The sequence below is a fragment of the Grampus griseus genome (genome assembly GCF_964374135.1).
Source record: "Grampus griseus genome assembly, chromosome: 3".
Classification (NCBI taxonomy): Eukaryota; Metazoa; Chordata; class Mammalia; order Artiodactyla; family Delphinidae; genus Grampus; species Grampus griseus.
In genome coordinates, this window is record NC_139019.1 from 161,110,710 (window position 1) to 161,129,907 (window position 19,198).

The 19,198-nt window shown below is 47.9% G+C and overlaps 2 protein-coding genes across 3 annotated transcripts in view; one reads left to right on the forward strand and one right to left on the reverse strand.

Moving 5' to 3' along the window:
- PGPEP1 (pyroglutamyl-peptidase I) overlaps positions 1-15,072 on the forward strand; it is a 28,928-nt gene extending 13,856 nt beyond the window's left edge. For both annotated transcript variants that reach the window (XM_082650831.1, XM_082650830.1), the window contains exons 3-5: positions 1,276-1,392; positions 9,551-9,783; positions 14,748-15,072. In XM_082650831.1, the coding sequence (XP_082506957.1) occupies positions 1,276-1,392; positions 9,551-9,783; positions 14,748-14,940 (543 nt within the window). In that variant the 3' untranslated portion in view covers positions 14,941-15,072. The remainder of the gene's footprint in view (positions 1-1,275; positions 1,393-9,550; positions 9,784-14,747) is intronic.
- Positions 3,056-3,686, reverse strand: LOC309820290 (COMM domain-containing protein 10-like; the record flags this gene model as incomplete). Its single annotated transcript, XM_082650965.1, is given in 3 exon segments — positions 3,056-3,251; positions 3,253-3,275; positions 3,278-3,686. Coding segments are annotated over 3 exon segments (519 nt in total). The 3' UTR covers positions 3,056-3,164.
- Positions 15,073-19,198: the final 4,126 nt, after the last annotated feature.

Consider the following 19,198-nt stretch of genomic DNA (forward strand, 5'->3'; position numbering starts at 1 on the left):
ATATGGTATTTGTCTTTCTCTGCTTGACTGACTTCACTTGGTATGATAATCTCTAGGGCTATCCATGTTGCTGCAAATGGCATTATTTCACTCTTTTTTTAAAAAAATTATTTATTTTTGGCTGTGTTGGGTCTTTGTTGCTGCGTGCAGGCTTTCTCTAGTTGCAGCGAGCGAGGGCTACTCTTCGTTGCAGTGTGCGGGCTTCTCATTGCAGTGTCTTCTCTTGTTGCGGAGTACAGGCTATAGGCACGTGGGCTTCAGTAGTTGTGGCACGTGAGCTCAGTAGTTGTGGCTTGTGGGCTCAGTAGTTGTGGCTCGTGGGCTCAGTAGTTGTGGCTTGCAGGCTCTAGAGCGCAGGCTCAGTAGTTGTGGTGCACAGGCTTAGTTGCTCCGCGGCATGTGGGATCTTCCCGGACCAGGGCTCGAACCCATGTCCCCTGCATTGGCAGGCAGATTCTTAACCACTGTGCCACCAGGGAAGTCCCTATTTCACTCTCTTTTGTGGCTGAGTAATATTCCATTTATATATATATCACATCTTCTTTATCCATTCATCTGTTGATGGACATATTTAGGTTGCTTCCATGTCTTGGCTATTGTAAATAGTGCTGCTATGAAATTTGGGGTCATCATAGCCCATTTTTGTTTATAATTCATGATGTTCTTAAACCCCTTCATTCCTGAGATGGTTGGAGGCTCCCTAAGGAGTTGGGTCCATCTGTAAATATATGTTGAGACCCTGCTATCTACCATGCACCAAGTCTATAAATAATTCTTAACAGGTGTAACAAAGGGAGAGCGTAATAACAAACAACAAAAATAATAGTAGTAATGGTAGTCAACATTATTCGAGTCCCTACAGTATGCCAAACATTGCTTGGAACTCTTTAGCGTGAATTAGTTCCTTCATTTGTTATAACTACCTTGTGAAGTAAGTACTTTATTATCCCCATTTTACAGATGAGGAAACTGAGGCACAGAGAGGTTGAGTGACTTGCCCAAGTCACTGCCCTTCCCCCCACAGGCAGGGTTCAAATCCAGGAGACTAGCCTCAGAGGCCATGGTATCATGCTGCTGCCCACGGAGATGCTGAGAGAGGGGGTGGGGAAGGGGCTGAGGGAGGATCTTTGGGATAGGCCAGCGCATGTGCCTTCCCGCTCTGCAGTGAGTCAGGAACCCCGCCTGTCTTCTGAGGATAGGTCACTCTGTCCCCAGGGATCTAGTTATCCCTGCAGCCCTGACCTAATGCCACATTTCCTCTGCTCTTGCTCCCAGGAGCTGGAGAAGCTGGGGCTCGGTGACAGCGTGGACCTGCATGTGTATGAGATTCCAGTGGAGTACAAGACAGTCCAGAGGCTCATCCCCGCTCTGTGGGAGAAGCACAGTCCACAGGTAAATGGGGCAAAGATGAGTGGGGGAAAGGTAGGTGCTTCCCCATCAGGACCTGCAGGTGGGTGCCCCACACATGGATGGCTCGTGTGACTTTGTTCCTGCTCTGATCACATGGCTGACGCCACAGCCTTATTTCCTAAAGTGCCGCACTTTCCTGGGTTACCCTTAGAGGTGAGGGAGGAAAGCCAACATCTGGAACTTCACAGAGCCTGGTTCTGTCCCACTTGAGTTCTGTATCAGTCATGACCTGTTTGGTGATAAGTGACAGTCAAATCACACCTCAATCCAGCTTGAGCCCAAATGTTGGTATGCTTTAGGTATAGCTTCAGGTGCTTCAGGTGGTATAGATTCAGGTGCTCACCCAATGTCGTCAGCCTCTTCTCTTGACCACGTAGCTTTGCTTTGCTTTCCACTTTGCTTTTGCTGTGGCAAAGATAGGTGGTTGCTGGCTGATATCCTCCCAACTCAGCCACTCAGCAGAAAGAGAACACCTCTCCTCCAAATAATTCCCCAAAGTCTATGGCTGATTCTCATTGGCTGGCTCGGGTCAGAGGCCAGTCCCTGAGCCAATCACTATGGTTGGGGAAGAAGGAATGCTCTGATTTGTGAAGCCTGAGTCCCACATGCCCACTCCGGTGGCCAGAGGGTGGTGTCACCTCTCTCCAAACCTCCTAGAATGAGAAGAAGTGGAGGGTGGTCCACAAAGGGAAAATAGCTGTGGGAGAGAGCTGTGGTTTTAACCCGATATGATGGAATGGAGGCCAGACAGGCAGGAACCACACCCTCCCACAGAGGTAGTTTTGGCCCAGCCAAGACCTTGGGCAGGAGCCATCTGGGAACTTACCTGGGCTGGTATCTCTGACAAGTGCAGTCCCAGTCCCCTTTGTGGGGGCCTCACTCAGCTTCCGACCCTAGCCTGCTGTTTCAGATCCTCCAGGGCTGGCTGGAGGTATCTTCCTTTCTAAGAAGCCCTCTCATTGCACCTCAAGTAGAATTTGTCCCGTAAGGGGTGGGTGGGTGGGATAAAGTGGGAGGTTGGGATTAACATACACACACTACTATATATAAAATAGATAACTAATAAGGACCTACTGTATAGCATAGGGAACTCTACTCAATACTCTGTAATGGCCTATATGGGAAAGTAATCTAAAAATCAGTGGATATATGTATAACTGATTCACTTTGCTGTACACCTGAAACACAACATTGTAAATCAACTATACTCCAATAAAAAAATTTTTTTTGAATGTGGCTACTTTCTTATTTTTATTATTGTAATTAATGAAGTTCTGTGTTCTAAGGTACACATTACACTTTGTATCCATGGACCCTTCTTGATACATAAAAGTATCATCAAGTATGTAAAAAACAAAAAGGTCAGGCAATAAAGCAAAAATAGGACAGTAAAAACAATACGATATTCACTTTTGTTTCCTTTAAAACAGAAGTGTTCTTAACAATTGCTTGCTGTTGGCTCACAGAACTAGAGAATGTATATTAGAACATCTGTACTCAGAACAATGATCTTCCTTGGCCGTTACTGTGATAAGAAGCAATAAGCCATATAATTTACAAGAAGAAAGCTAATGAATCCTTCAGAAAACACAACCTGGCCGTTTATCTTCAGTGCAAAATAATAAGGTGGCAGGAGTATATAGAGAAACAAGTCTTGGAGAACATCCTGTAAGGGAATCCAGCTGTGCTTGTATGGTCACAAACTTGTTATAGAAATCAAACAATTCCTTGTGACTGAATTCCACAAGAACTTCCTACAGGCTCTTCGACTCTTCATTGCTCACTCCTAGCTGTAACACAGCTTGAAGAGATTTTAGTTTTGCTTGGGCAGAGTGGGCCATCTATCTGAAGGTTAAGCTGCCATCGACCGTCTCCAGCTTGTGGGGTGCGAGAATCCTCTGCCTGAATTTTTCAATTGCTTCTTGACCCATAGACGACCAAGCATTGACAAATGCTTCTGCTTTGTCTTGTCTAAGATGAATGTTCTCTAACTGCTGCTGCAAAGCAGCTGGCTTCACGTTGTGATATACGGCCTGTTCTAAAATGAATGATATTGTTGCAAGAACTAGGTGAAGATCTTGTCTCTCTAGAGAAAATGCAGCTTGGAGTCTTTCTTCCTCTTCTTCACTGAAACTATTCTCAGCCTTCAGGTGAAGTTTTTGAAGAATTGGGGTGAGCAATCGTGGAAGTTTTCCTATATCTATTTCATTTATCAGCGACACTGCTTTTTTCATGCTGGGGCTCTCCTGCAGAGTCAGTGCCGTGGATGCCGCCATCCTTGAAGCTCCCTCAAAACTCTTTTTTAAAAATTAGAATTTGGGGGCTTCCCTGATGGCGCAGTGGTTGAGAATCTGCCTGCCAATGCAGGCGACGCGGGTTCGTGCCCCGGTCCGGGAAGATCCCACATGCCGCGGAGCAACTGGACCCGTGAGCCACAACTACTGAGCCTGCGCGTCTGGAGCCTGTGCTCTGCAACGGGAGAGGCCGCGACAGTGAGAAGCCCGCGCACCGCGATGAAGAGTGGCCCCCGCTCGCCGCAACTAGAGAAAGCCCTCGCACAGAAACGAAGACCCAACACAGCCAAAAATAAATAAATAAATTTATTTTTTAAAAAAATTAGAATTTGTCCCTTTTTACAGAGGGGGACCTGGAGGCTCAGTGAGATGTGACTGAAGGTTCTGTGAATGAGCTTTTTCCTCTACTGTCTATATAGTCCTGCCTTATTCTAGCTAAAAAGAAAACCTAAGGCATGAAGATGTCTTAAAAATGTCTCACTATATAGAAAGGAATAAAGAAGAAGCATTTTGGGTCCAGGCTGCTACTGATGAGCTGTGAGGTCTCAGGGAAGCTCCTTGGGCTCCCCGTGCCTCAGTTTCCTCCTGTGACAGGTGGAAATAATAATAGTCAGGAATCAACCAAGCACAGATCAAAAATATTTGAAAAAAAATTCCAGAGAATTCCCTGGTGGTCCAGTGGTTAGAACCCCATGCTTCCACTGCTGGGGGCCCGGGTTTAATCCCTGGTTGGGGAACTAACATCCAGTAAGCCGTGCAGTGCAGAATAAATAAATAAATACATAAATTCAGAAAGTTCCAGAAAGCAAAACTTGAATTTGCCTTGAGCTGACAGCTATTTATTTATATAACATTTGCATTCTATTAGGTATCGTAAGCAATCCAGAGATGATCTGAGGTACACAGGAAGATGTGCAGTAGGTTATATGAAAATACTACGCCATTTTAGATGAGAGACTTGAGCATCCCCAGCTGTTGTTATCTGAAGAGGGGGGGAACCTGGAACCAATCTCCTGTGGATACCGAAGCGAGGGGTGACTGAAGTACTAAAATTCTACCACCCAATTCCAGCGCGTGGGTGGGGTTATCCCCACACCAAGCAATTCTTGGAGAGCGGCTGTGGGTCCTACAATTCAACTCAATTCTGACACTACCTACCCAGAGATAGAATCGCATTCCACAGGGTAAGGGCTCCATCCTACAGCACTGCCCTCCACTTCAGATGCCAATCTTTTTTTTTTTTTTTGAAGTATAGTTGATTTACAATGTTGTGTTAATTTCTGCTGTACAGCAAAGTGATTCAGTTATACATATATATACATTCTTTTTTTTAATATTCTTTTCCATTATGGTTATCACAGGATATGGAATATAGTTCCCTGTGCTCTACAGTAGGACCTTATTGTTTATCCATTCTATATAAAATAGTTTGCATATGCCAATCTTAAGTCTAGGTTGTTACCTGTGCTTCTGTCCAACTGGCTATAAATCAGGGGTTCCCATGACCCCTTCCTTGGGTTCCATTAATTTGCTAGAGCAGCTCACAGAACTCAGGAACCCCATTTACTCACTGGATTACCGGTTTACTATAAAAGCATATAACTCAGGAACAGCCAGCCAGATGAAAGAGATGCATAGGACAATGTATGCTTTGTCCTACGCCCTCCCAAGCATATGCTGCTTCGCCCTCCCAAGCGCCCTACTCTCCCCAGCTGAACTCCATCTCCAGGCCCTCTCCCTTCCTCTGAGGTAGGGGGGTGGGGCTGAAAGTTCCAACCCTCTAATCGTGTGGTTGGTTCCCCTGGCAACCAGCCCCCATTCTAAGGTGCTTTCCAAAAGTTACCTCATTAACAAAACAGGGGAATTCCCTGGAAGTCCAGTGGTTAGGACTCCACGCTTCCATTGCAGAGGGCACGGGTTTGATTCCTGGTCAGGGAACTAAGATCCCACATGCCATGCAGCAGAAAAAAAAAAAAAAAAAATTAACCAAACAGGACATCTTTATTGCTCTCATCACTTAGGGAACTCTAACGGTTTTAGGAGCTCTGTGCCAGGAAGAGTGAACTAAGAACAAATATATATTTCTTTTTTTATTTTTAATATTTATTTATTTATTTTGGCTACACTGGGTCTTAGTTGCGGCATGCGGGCTTTTAGCTATGGCATGAGAACTTTTAGTTGCAGCATGCATGTGGGATCTAGTTCCCCAGGGATCGAACCCCAGGCCCCTGCATTGGGAGCATGGGGTCTCACCCCCTGCACCACCAGGGAAGTTCCAACACATGTATGTCTCTTACTATAGATCTCGCTATCACAAGCACTAACATCATGAGTTTGTGGTGGGGATGAGAGAGATGAGGCCAGTAGGGCAATAAACAATTCTCAGCCCACCCCAGGGTTTCTCAGCTACACTGGAGCCAGAGCCTGCTCTGTGATGGGCTGTGCTGTGCACTGTAGGGTGCTGAGCAGAATCCCTGGCCACCACCCATGAGATGCCAGGAGCACCGTGTCTCCAGTTTGATACCCCATAACGTTTCCAGATGTTGCCAAACATCCTCTGGAGGCAGACTCACCCCTGGTTGAGAACTCCTGGTCTGTAGTAAGCTCTTTTTTAAAAAAAAAATTTATTTATTTAGGCTGCGCCAGGTCTTAGTTTGGCACACGGCATCTTCGTTGCGGCATGTGGACTCTTAGTTGTGGCATGCGGACTTCTTAGTTGTGGCACACAGACTTCTTAGTTGCGGCATGTATGCAGGATATAGTTCCCCAACCAGGGATAGAACCCCAAGCCCCTTGCATTGGGAGCGTGGAGTCTTACCCACTGGACCACCAGGAAAGTCCCTATAGTAAGCGCTTAATAGTGGTTAACTGGTACCATGGCTATTGTCATCACTCACATCTTCTTCACACACATGCATCTTCATATACATTTGTGCTCACCCGCAAGTACTGTTTAAGCATCGTACTGCATGGATTAGCATCCTGTGGCTGACGTAACAATTGACTGCCAACTAGGTGTCTTAAAACTACAGAAATTTATAAGCACACAGTTCTGGAGGCCAGAAGTCCAAAATCAAGGCATGAGCAGGGCTGTGGCTCCCTCCAAAGGCTCTAGGGGAGGATCCTTCCTTGTCTCTTCCAGCTTCTGGTGGCCCCAGGCATTCCTTGGCTTGTGGCCTCATCACTCTATCCTCTGCCACTGGCTCCACATGACCTTCTCCTTTCCCCTCTCTCTGTCCCTGCTCTGTGTGTCTCTTTTAAGGGCATTTGTCAATGGATTTTGAGCCCATCCAGGTAATCCAGGAGGACCTCATCTCAAGATCCTATACTTAATTACATCTGCAAAGACCCTTTCCCAAATAAGTTCCCAGTCACAGTTTCCAGGTATTAGGACAGGGACATACCTTTCCTTTTCTTTTTTTTGGTGGTGGTGGTGGAATCACCATTCAACCCTCTATACTACAGCTACTTTTTTTTTTTTTTTTTACTTTTTAGCCGCACCGCGCGGCATGTGAGATCTCCGTGCTCTGCAGTCGAGTCTTAACACGCAGGGTCTTAACCGCTGGACCACCAGGGAATTCCCTACATTCTTTTTTCATGCCCAGTCTCTGAAACTGGTGTGTGTGCTGCACTGGCATCTCAATCTGTATCAGCCATGTGTTGGCAATCTGTATATCTTCTTTGGGGAAATGTCTCTTTAGGTCTTCCACCCATTTTTGGATTGGGTTGTTTGTTTTTTTGATATTGAGCTGCTTGTATATTTTGGAGATTAATCCTTTGTCAGTTGCTTCATTTGCAAATATTTTCTCCTATTCTGAGGGTTATATTTTCGTCTTGGTTATGGTTTCCTTTGCTGTGCAAAAGCTTTTAATTTTCATTAGGTCCCATTTGTTTATTTTTGTTTTTATTTCCATTCCTCTAGGAGGTGGGTCAAGAAGGATCTTGCTGTGATTTATGTCATAGAGTGGTCTGCCTATGTTTTCCTCTAAGGGTTTTATAGTGTGTGGCCTTACATTTAGGTCTTTAATCCATTTTGTGTGTTTTTTTAAAATTAATTATTTATATTTATTTTTGGCTGTGTTGGGTCTTCGTTTCTGTGCGAGGGCTTTCTCTAGTTGTGGCAAACCGGGGCCACTCTTCATCGCGGTGCGCGGGCCTCTCACTATCGCGGCCTCTCTTGTTGCGGAGCACAGGCTCCAGATGCGCAGGCTCAGTAGTTGTGGCTCACGGGCCTAGTTGCTCCGCGGCATGTGGGATCTTCCCAGACCAGGGCTCGAACCCGTGTCCCCTCCATTGGCAGGCAGATTCTCAACCTCTGCGCCACCAGGGAAGCCCATTTTGTGTTTATTTTTGGACATGGAAGCAACCTAAGTGTCCATTGACAGATGAATGGATAAGGAAGATGTGGCACATATGTACAATGGAATATTACTCAGCCATAAAGAGAAATGAAATTGAGTTATTTGTAGTGAGGTGGATGAACTTAAAGTCTGTCATACAGCGTGAAGTATGTCAGAAAGAGAAAAACAAATACCGTATGCTAACACATATATATGAAATCTAAAAAACAAAAAATGGTTCTGATGAACCTAGGGGCAGGACAGGAATAAAGACAGAGAATGGACTTGAGGACATGGGAAGGAGGAAGGATAAGCTGGGACGAAGTGAGAGAGTAGCATTGACATATATATACTAGTGGGAAACAGCTGTATAGCACAGGGAGATCAGCTCGATGCTTTGTGATGACCTAGAGGGGTGGGCTAGGGAGGGTGGGAAGGAGGCGCAAGAGGGAGGGGATATGGGGATGTGTGTATACATACAGCTGATTCACTTTGTTATACAGCAGAAACTAATACAACATTGTAAAGCAATTATACTCCAATAAAGATGTGAAAAAAAAAGTCACTGTGAGATATATCACCGTAGGGAAATAACCAATAATGAAATAAAGAAAATGCATAGAAGAAAGTTTGTATCAGCCACATTTCAAATGGTCAATAGCCACATGTGTCCTGTGACTGCCGTATGGCACAGTGTGCTCATCAGTCTTTATTTTAAATGTTCACATATTTTCTTACAGTGCCCTTTCTGTATATAAACATACACACAAATAATTAATATTTGACGTTAAACTGTATTCAGTTTGGTATCCTGCCTCTTATAAATATGTTATCATGAGCATTTAATCACGCAGGTCATGAAAAATTCTCCCTTAACATTATTTTAACAGCTGGGTAATATTTAGTAATTAATACAACCATTCTCCTATTATTGGGCATGCTGGTCATTTCTATGTTTTGGGGGGTTTTTCCTCACTTTTATAAATAACACCGAAGTGACCATCGGCAAATTATTATCCCTTTGATTGTTTTTAGGTTAGATTCCTGGAAATTATACCTTGCCTTTTGTGTTTGGCGATATGTCTTGAAGGTTATTTCACACAGAATTGCCTTGGGCATGTTAACAGCTACAAAGTAGCTCATACTTTACTTATCCAACCCCCCCCGCCCCCACCTCACCCCGCCCCCCCCGCCCCCACCCCCCCGCCCCCACCTCACCCCCACCCCCCCCGCCCCCACCTCACCATGGATGGCTAATTAGGTTGTTTCCAATATTTGATTGTAATGACAAAGCTGCAATGAACATCTTTGCATATTTCACATTCTTGCATGTTTCACTTGGCACACCTTTCTGTAAGAGTGACTGTAGGGTCTGTTCCAGCAGCAAGGTGTCAGAAAGCACGTAACCCCCAGCAGAGCTCTGTGAGGATGCTGCCCTCTCCTTGGCCTGGGGGGACTCCCAGTCCCATGACCAGACCCTATTAAGCCTTGCCCATCTGTCTGCAGCTGGTGGTGCATGTGGGGGTGTCAGGCATGGCGACCACAGTCACGCTGGAGAAGTGCGGGCACAACAAGGGCTACAAGGGGCTGGACAACTGCCGATTCTGCCCTGGCTCCCAGTGCTGTGTGGAGGATGGGCCTGAAAGCATTGACTCCATCATTGACATGGACGCTGTATGTAAGAGGGTTACTACACTGGGCCTGGATGTGTCAGTGACCATCTCACAAGATGCCGGCAGGTAAGGCACCATGGGGCCCTATGGTGTAGGTGTGAGTAGGAGTTTCCCTCCTACATCAGCCCAGGCTGGGTGTTGAACAAGCCAAGTGTGTTTGACTTTAGCCTCTTTGGGCCAAGTGCCCACTTTTTCTTTTTCACTTTTTTTTTTTTTTTTTGGTACGCAGGCCTCTCACTGTTGCGGCCTCTCCCGTTGCGGAGCACAGGCTCCGGATACGCAGGCTCAGTGGCCATGGCTCACGGGCCTAGCCGTTCCGCGGCATGTGGGATCTTCCCAGATTGGGGCACGAACCCGTGTCCTCTGCATCGGCAGGCGGACTCTCAACCACTGCGCCACCAGGGAAACCCTCTTTTTCACTTCTGAAAACATAATTGATTTACCACCTGATTAAAGCGTGGGATAATTTTTTTTTATGCATGGGATATTTTAACAGTATTATACATGATATTTTTACATAGAATTTCACAGTATATAAACCTCACCATCCATGAGGCACAGATTTAAGTATATATGGGTATGTGTGTGTATATATATATAAAACAGGTTCCACGGATTCTGCTCCTGGAACTCATTGTGTGTGGATTGTGGACCCCGGCATCTCCCACCTGCACGTTGCTCCGGCCGTCTCCCTGCTGTTCCTCCGGCCACCTCTACCCCAACCCTGACAGTCCTTCTCTCCTAAGCAGTCAGTTTCTCTATTAGTTTCCTGTGGCTGCTATATATAACAAATTATCACGTTGGTGGCTTAGGGCAACAAACATTTATTCTCTCCCAGGTCTGGAGACTGAAAGTCCAAAATCAAGGTGTCCGCAGGGTTGGCTCCTTCTGGAGGTGCTGAGGGGAATCTGTTCCATGTCTCTCTGGCTTATGGGGGCTGCTGACAGCGCTGAGTGTTCCACGCCTTGAGATGCTTTACCCCAGTCTCCGCCTTCACCTCCACGCGGCCTTCTTCCCTGTGTGTGTCTTCACATGGCCTTCTTTTCTTTTATTTTTTTTAAGATTTTTTTGATGTGGACCATTTTTAAAGTTTTTATTGAATTTGTTACAATATCGCTTCTGTTTTTTTTAAACATATAAATGTATTTATTTATTTTTGGCTGCGTTGGGTCTTCGTTGCTGCGCACAGGCTTTCTCTAGTTGCAGCGAGTGGGGGCTACTCTTCGTTGCAGTGCGCGGGCTTCTCATTGCAGTGGCTTCTCTTGCTGCGGAGCTTGGGCTCTAGGAGCGCGGGCATCAGTAGTTGTGGCGTGTGGGCTCAGTAGCTGTGGCTCGCAGGCTCTAGAGCGCAGGCTTAGTAGTTGTGGTGCACCGGCTTAGTTGCTCTGCGGCATGTGGGATCTTCCTGGGCCAGGGATCAAACCCATTTTTCCCTGCATTGGCAGGCGGATTCTTAACCACTGCGCCACCAGGGAAGTCCCTGCTTCTGTTTTATGTTTCAGTTTTTTGGCTGCGAGGCACATGGGATCTTAGCTCCTCGACCTGGGATCAAACCCACACCCCCGGCATTGGAAGGCGAAGTCTTAACCACGGAACAGCCAGGGAAGTCCCCATGTGGCCTTCTTACAAGGACACCAATCATTGGATTTAGGACCTACCCTAAACCACTATGACCTCATCTTAACTAATTACATCTGCAAAAACCCTATCTCCAAATCAGGTCACATTCTGAGGTTCTAGATGAACACAGATTTGGGACAGAAACTAACTATTCAGCTTATTAGAGGGTCTATTAATTTAAGTCTGATGATGTCCCTAACTTGCTTAATTCTTCCTACAGCTTCCACTGCACCTCGAATGAAATCCCAACTCTCCACCATGCAGAGGTTCTGTGTGGTCTGACCCCTGCCCACCTCTCCACCCTCCTCTGCCTTCACTCTTGCCTCACCACTGCCTTCCAGACCCACAAACCAGCCTCCTCCTGTTCCTCAAACACACCAAGCTCACTCTAGCATCAGGGCCTTTGCACATGCTAAGACCTCTGCCCAGAGCTCACCTCCCTCTGATAATACCTCTTTCAGGTCTTAACTCCAAAATGTTGCCCCTTTGGGAAGGACTCCCCAGCCTCCCAGACATCTTTGTTCTATGCCCTCTCAACACCAGATACCTTGATTTCTCAACACTTTGTACACCTCTCCAGTCCAAAGGCGGCAGGTGGCAAATTCAGTTGACAGAATGAAGTGGCTGAATTTACCATCAGTCTTTTTTTTAAATTATTATTATTTTTTAAAGATTTATTTATTATTTCTTTATTTAATTTATTTTTGGCTGCGTCAGGTCTTAATTGCAGCATGCGAGATCTTCCCTGTGGCATGTGGAATCTTTCGTTGCCACCCGCGGGCTGTTCTCATTGTGATGCATGGACTTCTCTCTAGCTGCGGCGTGCAGGTTTTTTCTCTTCTCTAGTCGTGGCTCCAGGGCATGTGGGCTCTGTAGTTTGTGGCACTTGGGCTCTTTAGTTGAGGCTTCTGAGCTCAGTGGTTGTGACGTGCAGGCCCAGTTGCCCCGTGGCATGTGGGATCCCAGTTCCCTGACCAGGGATTGAACCCGTGCCCCCCTCATTGTAAGGCAGACTCATTACCACTGGACTACCAGGGAAGTCCCTTAATTTTTTTTTAATTAAAGTATAGTTGATGTACAATAGTATACGTTACAGATGTACAATACAGTGATTCACAGTTTTTAAAAGTTACACTCCTGGGCTTCCCTGGTGGCACAGTGGTTAAGAATCCACCTGCCAATGCAGGGGACACAGGTTCGAGCCCTGGTCCGGGAAGATCCCACATGCCGTGGAGCAACTAAGCCCGTGTACCACAACTACCTAGCCTGTGCTCTAGAGCCTGCGAGCCACAACTACTGAGCCCATGTACCACAACTACTGAAGCCCGCATGCCTAGAGCCCATGCTCCGCAACAAGAGAAGCCACCACAATGAGAAGCCCGCTCAAGGAAGAGTAGCCCCCACTTGCCGCAACTAGAGAAAGCCTGCACACAGCAACGAAGACCCAAGCAGCCAAAAAGAAATAAATAAATTTATTTTTAAAAAGTTTTACTCCATTTATAGTTATTATAAAATATTGGCTATATTCCCTGTATTGTACAATATATCCTTGTAGCTTATTTTATACCGAATAGTTTGTACCTCTTAATCCCCTTCTCCTATATTGCCCCTTCCCCCTCCCACCAGTCTTTTTTTAAAAATGTATTTATTTTTGGCTGCATTGGGTCTTCATTTCTGCACGCGGGTTTTCTCCAGTTGCAGCGATCGGGGGCTACTCTTTGCTGCAGTGTGCAAGCTTCTCATTGCGGTGGCTTCTTGTTGCGGAGCACGGGCTGCAGGCGCACGGGCTTCAGTATTTGTGGCACGCGGGCTCAGTCTTTTTTTTCAACTAATTTTTTTTTTGTTTTTGGCTGCGCCACACAGCTTGCAGGATCTCAGTTCCCTGACCAGGGATTGAACCCGGGCCCTGTCGGCGTAAGCCCGGAACCCTAACCACTAGGCAACTAGGGAACTCCCCTAAAATTAATTTTAAGTTACTCAGATAATTCTAGAGAATATTCTCATACTTTCCTGTTGTGAAAGATTCTCTTGTCCTCTCTCCTCCCCACTGCCCCTCCCCGCCCCAGGAATCCCTCGGTTAAATCAGAGACTTAAACTATGACCCTTCCTACTCACCCACACATATGTTTCCATACATATGTAGGACATCTGGCGTACTACTTTCGAATTTTGTCCTGTTTCACTTCGCTTTCACGTGGATGGGGTTACGTGGTGTGCATTTTCATGAGAGTTCCCTTCGTTGGTTTCACTTGTGGGCATGTGACATGGGTCTTAGCGAGTTCTGTCTTCCTGTGGCTCCACTGCCTGCCTTGTGAACGGCTGCATAGTATTCCACTGTGCAGATGAACCAGAGTTTATTAAGCCACTCCTCTGTCAGTGGACACTTAGGTGGTGTTTTAGTCTGCTATAACCAAAAAAAAACCCCAGGCTGGGCAGTGTATAAACAACAGAAAGTTACTGCTCACAGCTCTGGAGGCAAGGAAGTTCAGGATCCAGGCACCCTCATGGTGGTGTTCTGATAAAGGCCTTCCTATAGGTTGCAGACTGCCGACTTCTGGCCGTGTCCTCACGGGGTGGGAGGGGATTTGGGGGGACATTCAGATCCTAGCCGGTTGCTTCCTGTTTTTCTGCTTTTACACATCATGCTGCAGCAGATACCTTGTTCGTCTTTCTCGTGCTCGTGTGCAGATGGCTCCTGAGATAGTCTAAAAACTCAAAACATCAGGTCATAAAGTCTATGCATTTGTAATTTTTAAAAAATTATTATTATTATTATTATTATTTTTTTGCATTACGCGGGCCTCTCACTGTTGTGGCCTCTCCCATTGCGGAGTGCAGGCTCCGGACGCGCAGGCTCAGCGGCCATGGCTCACGGGCCCAGCCGCTCCGCGGCATGTGGGATCTTCCCGGACCGGGGCACGAACCCGTGTCCCCTGCATCGGCAGGCGGACTCTCAACCACTGCGCCACCAGGGAAGCCCAAAAATTATTTTAAAAAAATTTTATTGAAGTATAGTTCATTCACAATGTTGTGTTAATTTCTGCTGTACAGCAAAGTGATTGAGATAGATATATATATATATATTCTGCTTCATATTCTTTTCCATTAAGGTTTATCACAAAATATTGAATATTGCACATTTGTAATTTTTCTAGCCTGCCAGATTGTGCTCCCGTGGGGCAATTTGTATCCCAGCCAGCAGCATCTCACACTGCTTCCTTCCCCACATATACCCCAGCACTTGGAGTTATTTATTTATTGGCTGGCCTGGGGAGGGAGAAGCAGTATTCCGTCTTGTGGATGACTGGTGAGGTTGGGGCGGGGGGGGTGTCTTATGATGGATTTCAATGGAACATTCACTCTCTGACCCCGTTTGGTCTCCTTCCCATCCCCCACGCCCTGTGGCTTAGGTACCTCTGCGACTTCGCCTACTATACCTCTCTGTACCAGAGTCACGGCCGCTCAGCCTTTGTTCACGTGCCCCCTCTGGGCAAGCCCTACAATGCAGACCAGCTGGGCCGGGCGCTTCAGGCCATCATCGAGGAGATGCTGGACGTCCTAGAGCAGTCAGAAGGCAAACTCAACTGTTGCCACAAACACTGATTGCTGCTCAGGCCTCCCAAGACCTCATTCTGCCAGGGACCCTGAGAGAGACGTCCGCCCTCCGGGGCCTGACCGGGAAGAACGAGCCCATCAGCTGGGGATCTGTTTTGGATCAAATATGCCAACTTACACACCTCCTCTCCCTTTTTCTCTGCAAAAGCACTGGTTGATTTGAAGGCCGCAGTGAAGATTTTTTTCCTCTATTTCTCTTTGCATCTGGGGATACAGCTGTGGCAGCCAGGAAGCGGGGAGGTCCTGATTTCTGCAGAGAACCCCGCTCAGGTGTCTCTATTCCGTGATCCCATGGCTGGGGCTACCTGCCATTCTAAGTCTGTGGTGGAGGGATTCCAGAGTTCCCTCCGTCCGTGACTGTTTCTTCCCAAATGTAAACACGTCCTGGAGACTCTCTACCCCGATCCATGTCCCAGCAGCCTGGACAGCCCCGGCAAGGGCCGCCTTGGGACGTGGCATGGCTTTTTTTCTTCTTTCTTATTCTCTTTTTAAAAACAATAGTGCTAGTTTGGGCACAGAGTAATTTATATTCCCTTTGGTTAAAACGCGGGCTTTAGCCAAACACAGAAGTGTCTTTTCTTTTTCCTGGGGTGCAGCCCCTTCAGCCTCCTGCCCTGAACACTGGACCTACAACTTTGTTTTGGGGGTGACATTGAGGTCCCCCTGCTCAGGGCTTGTGGCACTGGGCCCACGGCCAGACCACAGGGAGCGGGGGGTGGCTGGTGCCCCAGGAGACTGAAAGGGTTGGCTGACCCTTTCAACGACCGAGCTGTGAGCTGTACCCACGGGGCCACTGGGGCCGGGCTGCCGGTGGGAAAGCAGACTCTCATTTCAACATGCACATGACTTTTTTTTTTTTTTTAATGGAAAAGTGCATAGGAGCTGCAAACCTACCCCACATCTGACCTGGATTTTCAGTCTTGGTGCTTGTCTTCCTTAAGGGGAGAGGGCCAAAATGGAGTCTGGGGGCTGAGCTCCATGCGTGCTGGTGTATTTGAGCAGGAGAGCGGTGGGGCAGCCAGCAGGCTTCGTGTAGTTGGTTTCTGGATGCGCCTGGGACTCGGTAAATTTTTATCTCAGTCCCTGGTAAATTTTTATCTCACTCCCCGGTGACTTTGAACTTACCAGCAGGGTTGAGAGTGACATCTCCCAGGAGGCAACTAAATTCAGCTGGACCCTGGCACCCATCAGAGAGAGGGGGTGGCAGGAGCAACCGTGAGGAAAGCACACGGTTTGGAAGTATTCTTCTATTTTTTTGGAGAACGCGCAGTTTTATCGCTTCACTGAGTGTGAAGCTTGCTGTAGTCTGATGCTGTGTTGGATCACGTTGGTGTTTCCCAGCATGCAGCTCTTTTGAAAACAACTGAGATTTTTGTTTTGTTTTCTTAAACATTCGCCCTCTTTCCCTGCTGTTCCGATGCCCAGGGTGGTTGCTGCCTCCGTTGAGCTGCTGTGTCGCTTGGAGACCAGGTTGATAGGTTTCTGAGTGAAATGCATTTTCTGAGTCCTGGGCTTTTTCTGGAGGGGAAAAGTGGGCACAGGTGGGTGACATGGGGTCAGCATATGGCATATGGTGACGTGGGGTCAGCATATGGTGGGTGTGTACCATGGCCCGCAGGGTAAAATGATCAGGACCTAGCTCCCCTCTCCATGCCAACCCTCCATCTGCCAGAAATGCCCCCTCCACATCCCTGGTCCGAGTTTGCAGTCTCCTGAGAAATCTGGAGCATAGGATGTCATGGCATCTACTCACTCAGCTGGCTTCTGTGAGCAGAGGTTGTGGCTGTTTTGAATGCGGCGGGGGGCTCAAGGCCAGGGTGTCCCCCAGAGGTCTTATTAAGAATGGCATCTGGCTCTAACTAGCTCTGTTCTCTAAAGGTCTGATGTGTGGGGCTCTGAGGAGGAAATGGACCTAGGCAAGCTGGAGTAGGGAGGGAAGACTGGAAGTGAGCCAGGTTTGAGCTTAGCTGGGTGCCCACGGAACCCAGACACACCATCCCCAAACTCTGCATTTTCATCTTTCTTTTGTCCTCCCTTCTCTTCTCTGTTTAAAGCACCATGTGGTTTAGCAACTTAGAGATATAATTTATTGTCTGATCATTGTCGAGTGTGTGCGTGTCATTTTTGTGTTCCTGCCATGGTTTTAGATTTCCTCCTCAAGTCAAACCAGAACCCTGTCCTTGTTCATGATGTTTGTTTAATCAGATAGCCATTAAACATTTCACTCGCTCCCTGCCAGCTTTTAAATTTTCCTGTTTTAATTACTTTTTATCATTTTCTTTGGGGCAAACTCAGCCATTCAATCCATGGTATATCTGTCTGCATTTGTTGGGTCCCGGAAAAAAATGTCCCTGTGTGAGAAGAGGGGGGCCAAGTCTCATTCCTTCTGCCTTGTCATTTCAGAGTCTGGGTTGTCGGGGGCACAGAATAGGGAAAGGGATGAGCCTGTGAAGTGGGTGCAGCTTGGCATGTACGGAGGTGAGCAATGCCAGAAGGGGTGGGTGCAGTGAGTGTTCATGGTGGAAGGATGGGCTGAGGGATGTGGCGGGAAGGCTGGTGGGGGAAAAGTGAGAAGTGATGCTGGGGGTGGACTCATAGGAAAGTGGAGGGGGCCTCTCTCTGGTGAGTCCTGTGGAGGGTACTGAGGTGGGGGATGGGGGCAGAGACAGTGATCTGGGCGTCGGGTGATGGCATCTCCTTTAAGGTGCCAGAGCCTCTGCACCTTATAACTTTATTCTTCTCTAAGCCCCTTTGACGCCCCGCTTCCCACCAAAAAGGAGGTCGGTGGTCTGCATATGAGTACGTAGCTCGGAAAAGAACTAAGACGGAGTGGATAGAAAGAAAGGTGGGAAGAAGCAGCAATTCCAGTTGGTGGACTGGGCTTGGTGCCACCTGGCTCACCTGGTCCAATCAAGGAACAGCCAAGGTCTCCTGGCCATTGAGAGAGACAGGGCCGTGGGGCAGCAGGGGGTGGGGGCAGAGGTCATGGCTTCCCAGTCGGTGCCAGGTCTTTGGGGAAAGGTCAGGTTGTGATAGTTTCAGCAAGAAAAATAGTTTTCAGCTACCCTGCTCTTTGCTGGCGTGGAAACTTCTAGAACAGAAAGGGCCTGCTCAAGGGGACGACTGGAAAAGGATACTGTTGATGCCTTTTTGTTATCTTAGAAGTTTCTGCCAGGAAGCCGGGCCAGTGGGTGTGTATGTCCACCCACAGGCCTGTTCCCCCGAGGGGTGGCCGGGCGGGGGAAGGGAGCTGCTCGTGGAAATCCACCCACCACACTGGCCTGTTTTTTGCTGCCACTGTCTAGACTGTTGACCTTTGACCTCTTCACCTCTTGGAGTGTCTGAACACAGAAGTCCCCTTCGGGGATGGTGGGACAGAGCCCCATTCTCCTCTGAGGGCCCAGCCTCTGCCCTGAGGCCACTGGAAGCCTTCTCAAGCCTGCAGCCAGCGTGAGGCGCTGATGGTGGTCATACAGGCAGAGGCTGCTGCCTTATTGTCAGGTCATCCCTGGTGGCCAAGAGTCTCATGGCCTCCACAGACTTGTGGGGAGCTAAAAAGGGCTTTGTTTTTATAACCCCAATTAAATTTCCCTTCTCATGGAACAAGTGCCTCGTAAAGGGACCAGGGCTGCCACTGGGAGGAAAAACATCTCCATCTTTGCAGTGAAGAAGTGTGTTAAAGGCCAGGATCCCCCTCAGACCCAGGGCAGAATGGCTGTTGAGGGGAAAGGACATTTGCCCAAAATCCACATCTTGAAAGTTAGTTCTTGGATGGACACTGGGCATACCTGCTACGAGATCCTGTCCTCCAGTTTAGGGGCAGTTGTCACAGCTTGAGTTTCAGGGGTTCCTAGACCCCCAAGGGCTCCAGTCCAGCCCAAGCTTCTCCCCCCACTTAAGACCTTTTTCTCTTCCTCCCTCTCCTCACCCAAGGCTTCCCTTCAGCTGCCCAGAGACCCACAGAAGTGCCTGCCTCTGCAGTACACATGGGGCACAGAGAAAGGGGACAGGATGGGAAAGAGAGAAGCACCCCCAGGCCCTGGTTCCCCGCTGCCCAGACCGGCCTCACCCAAGCCGTTCGCAGGGGTGGGACCTGGGGCCAGTGGCTTTTGTGTCCTGCACACTTGGAGGAAATCCCAGAGAAAGCCGGTTTGGAATTGGGCTCTCTGCTCCCAAGGCCTGGCTGGATGCCACGGGAGACCCATCTGGATCGTGGGAAACAGAGTTGGCCTTCTTCCTGCCCAGG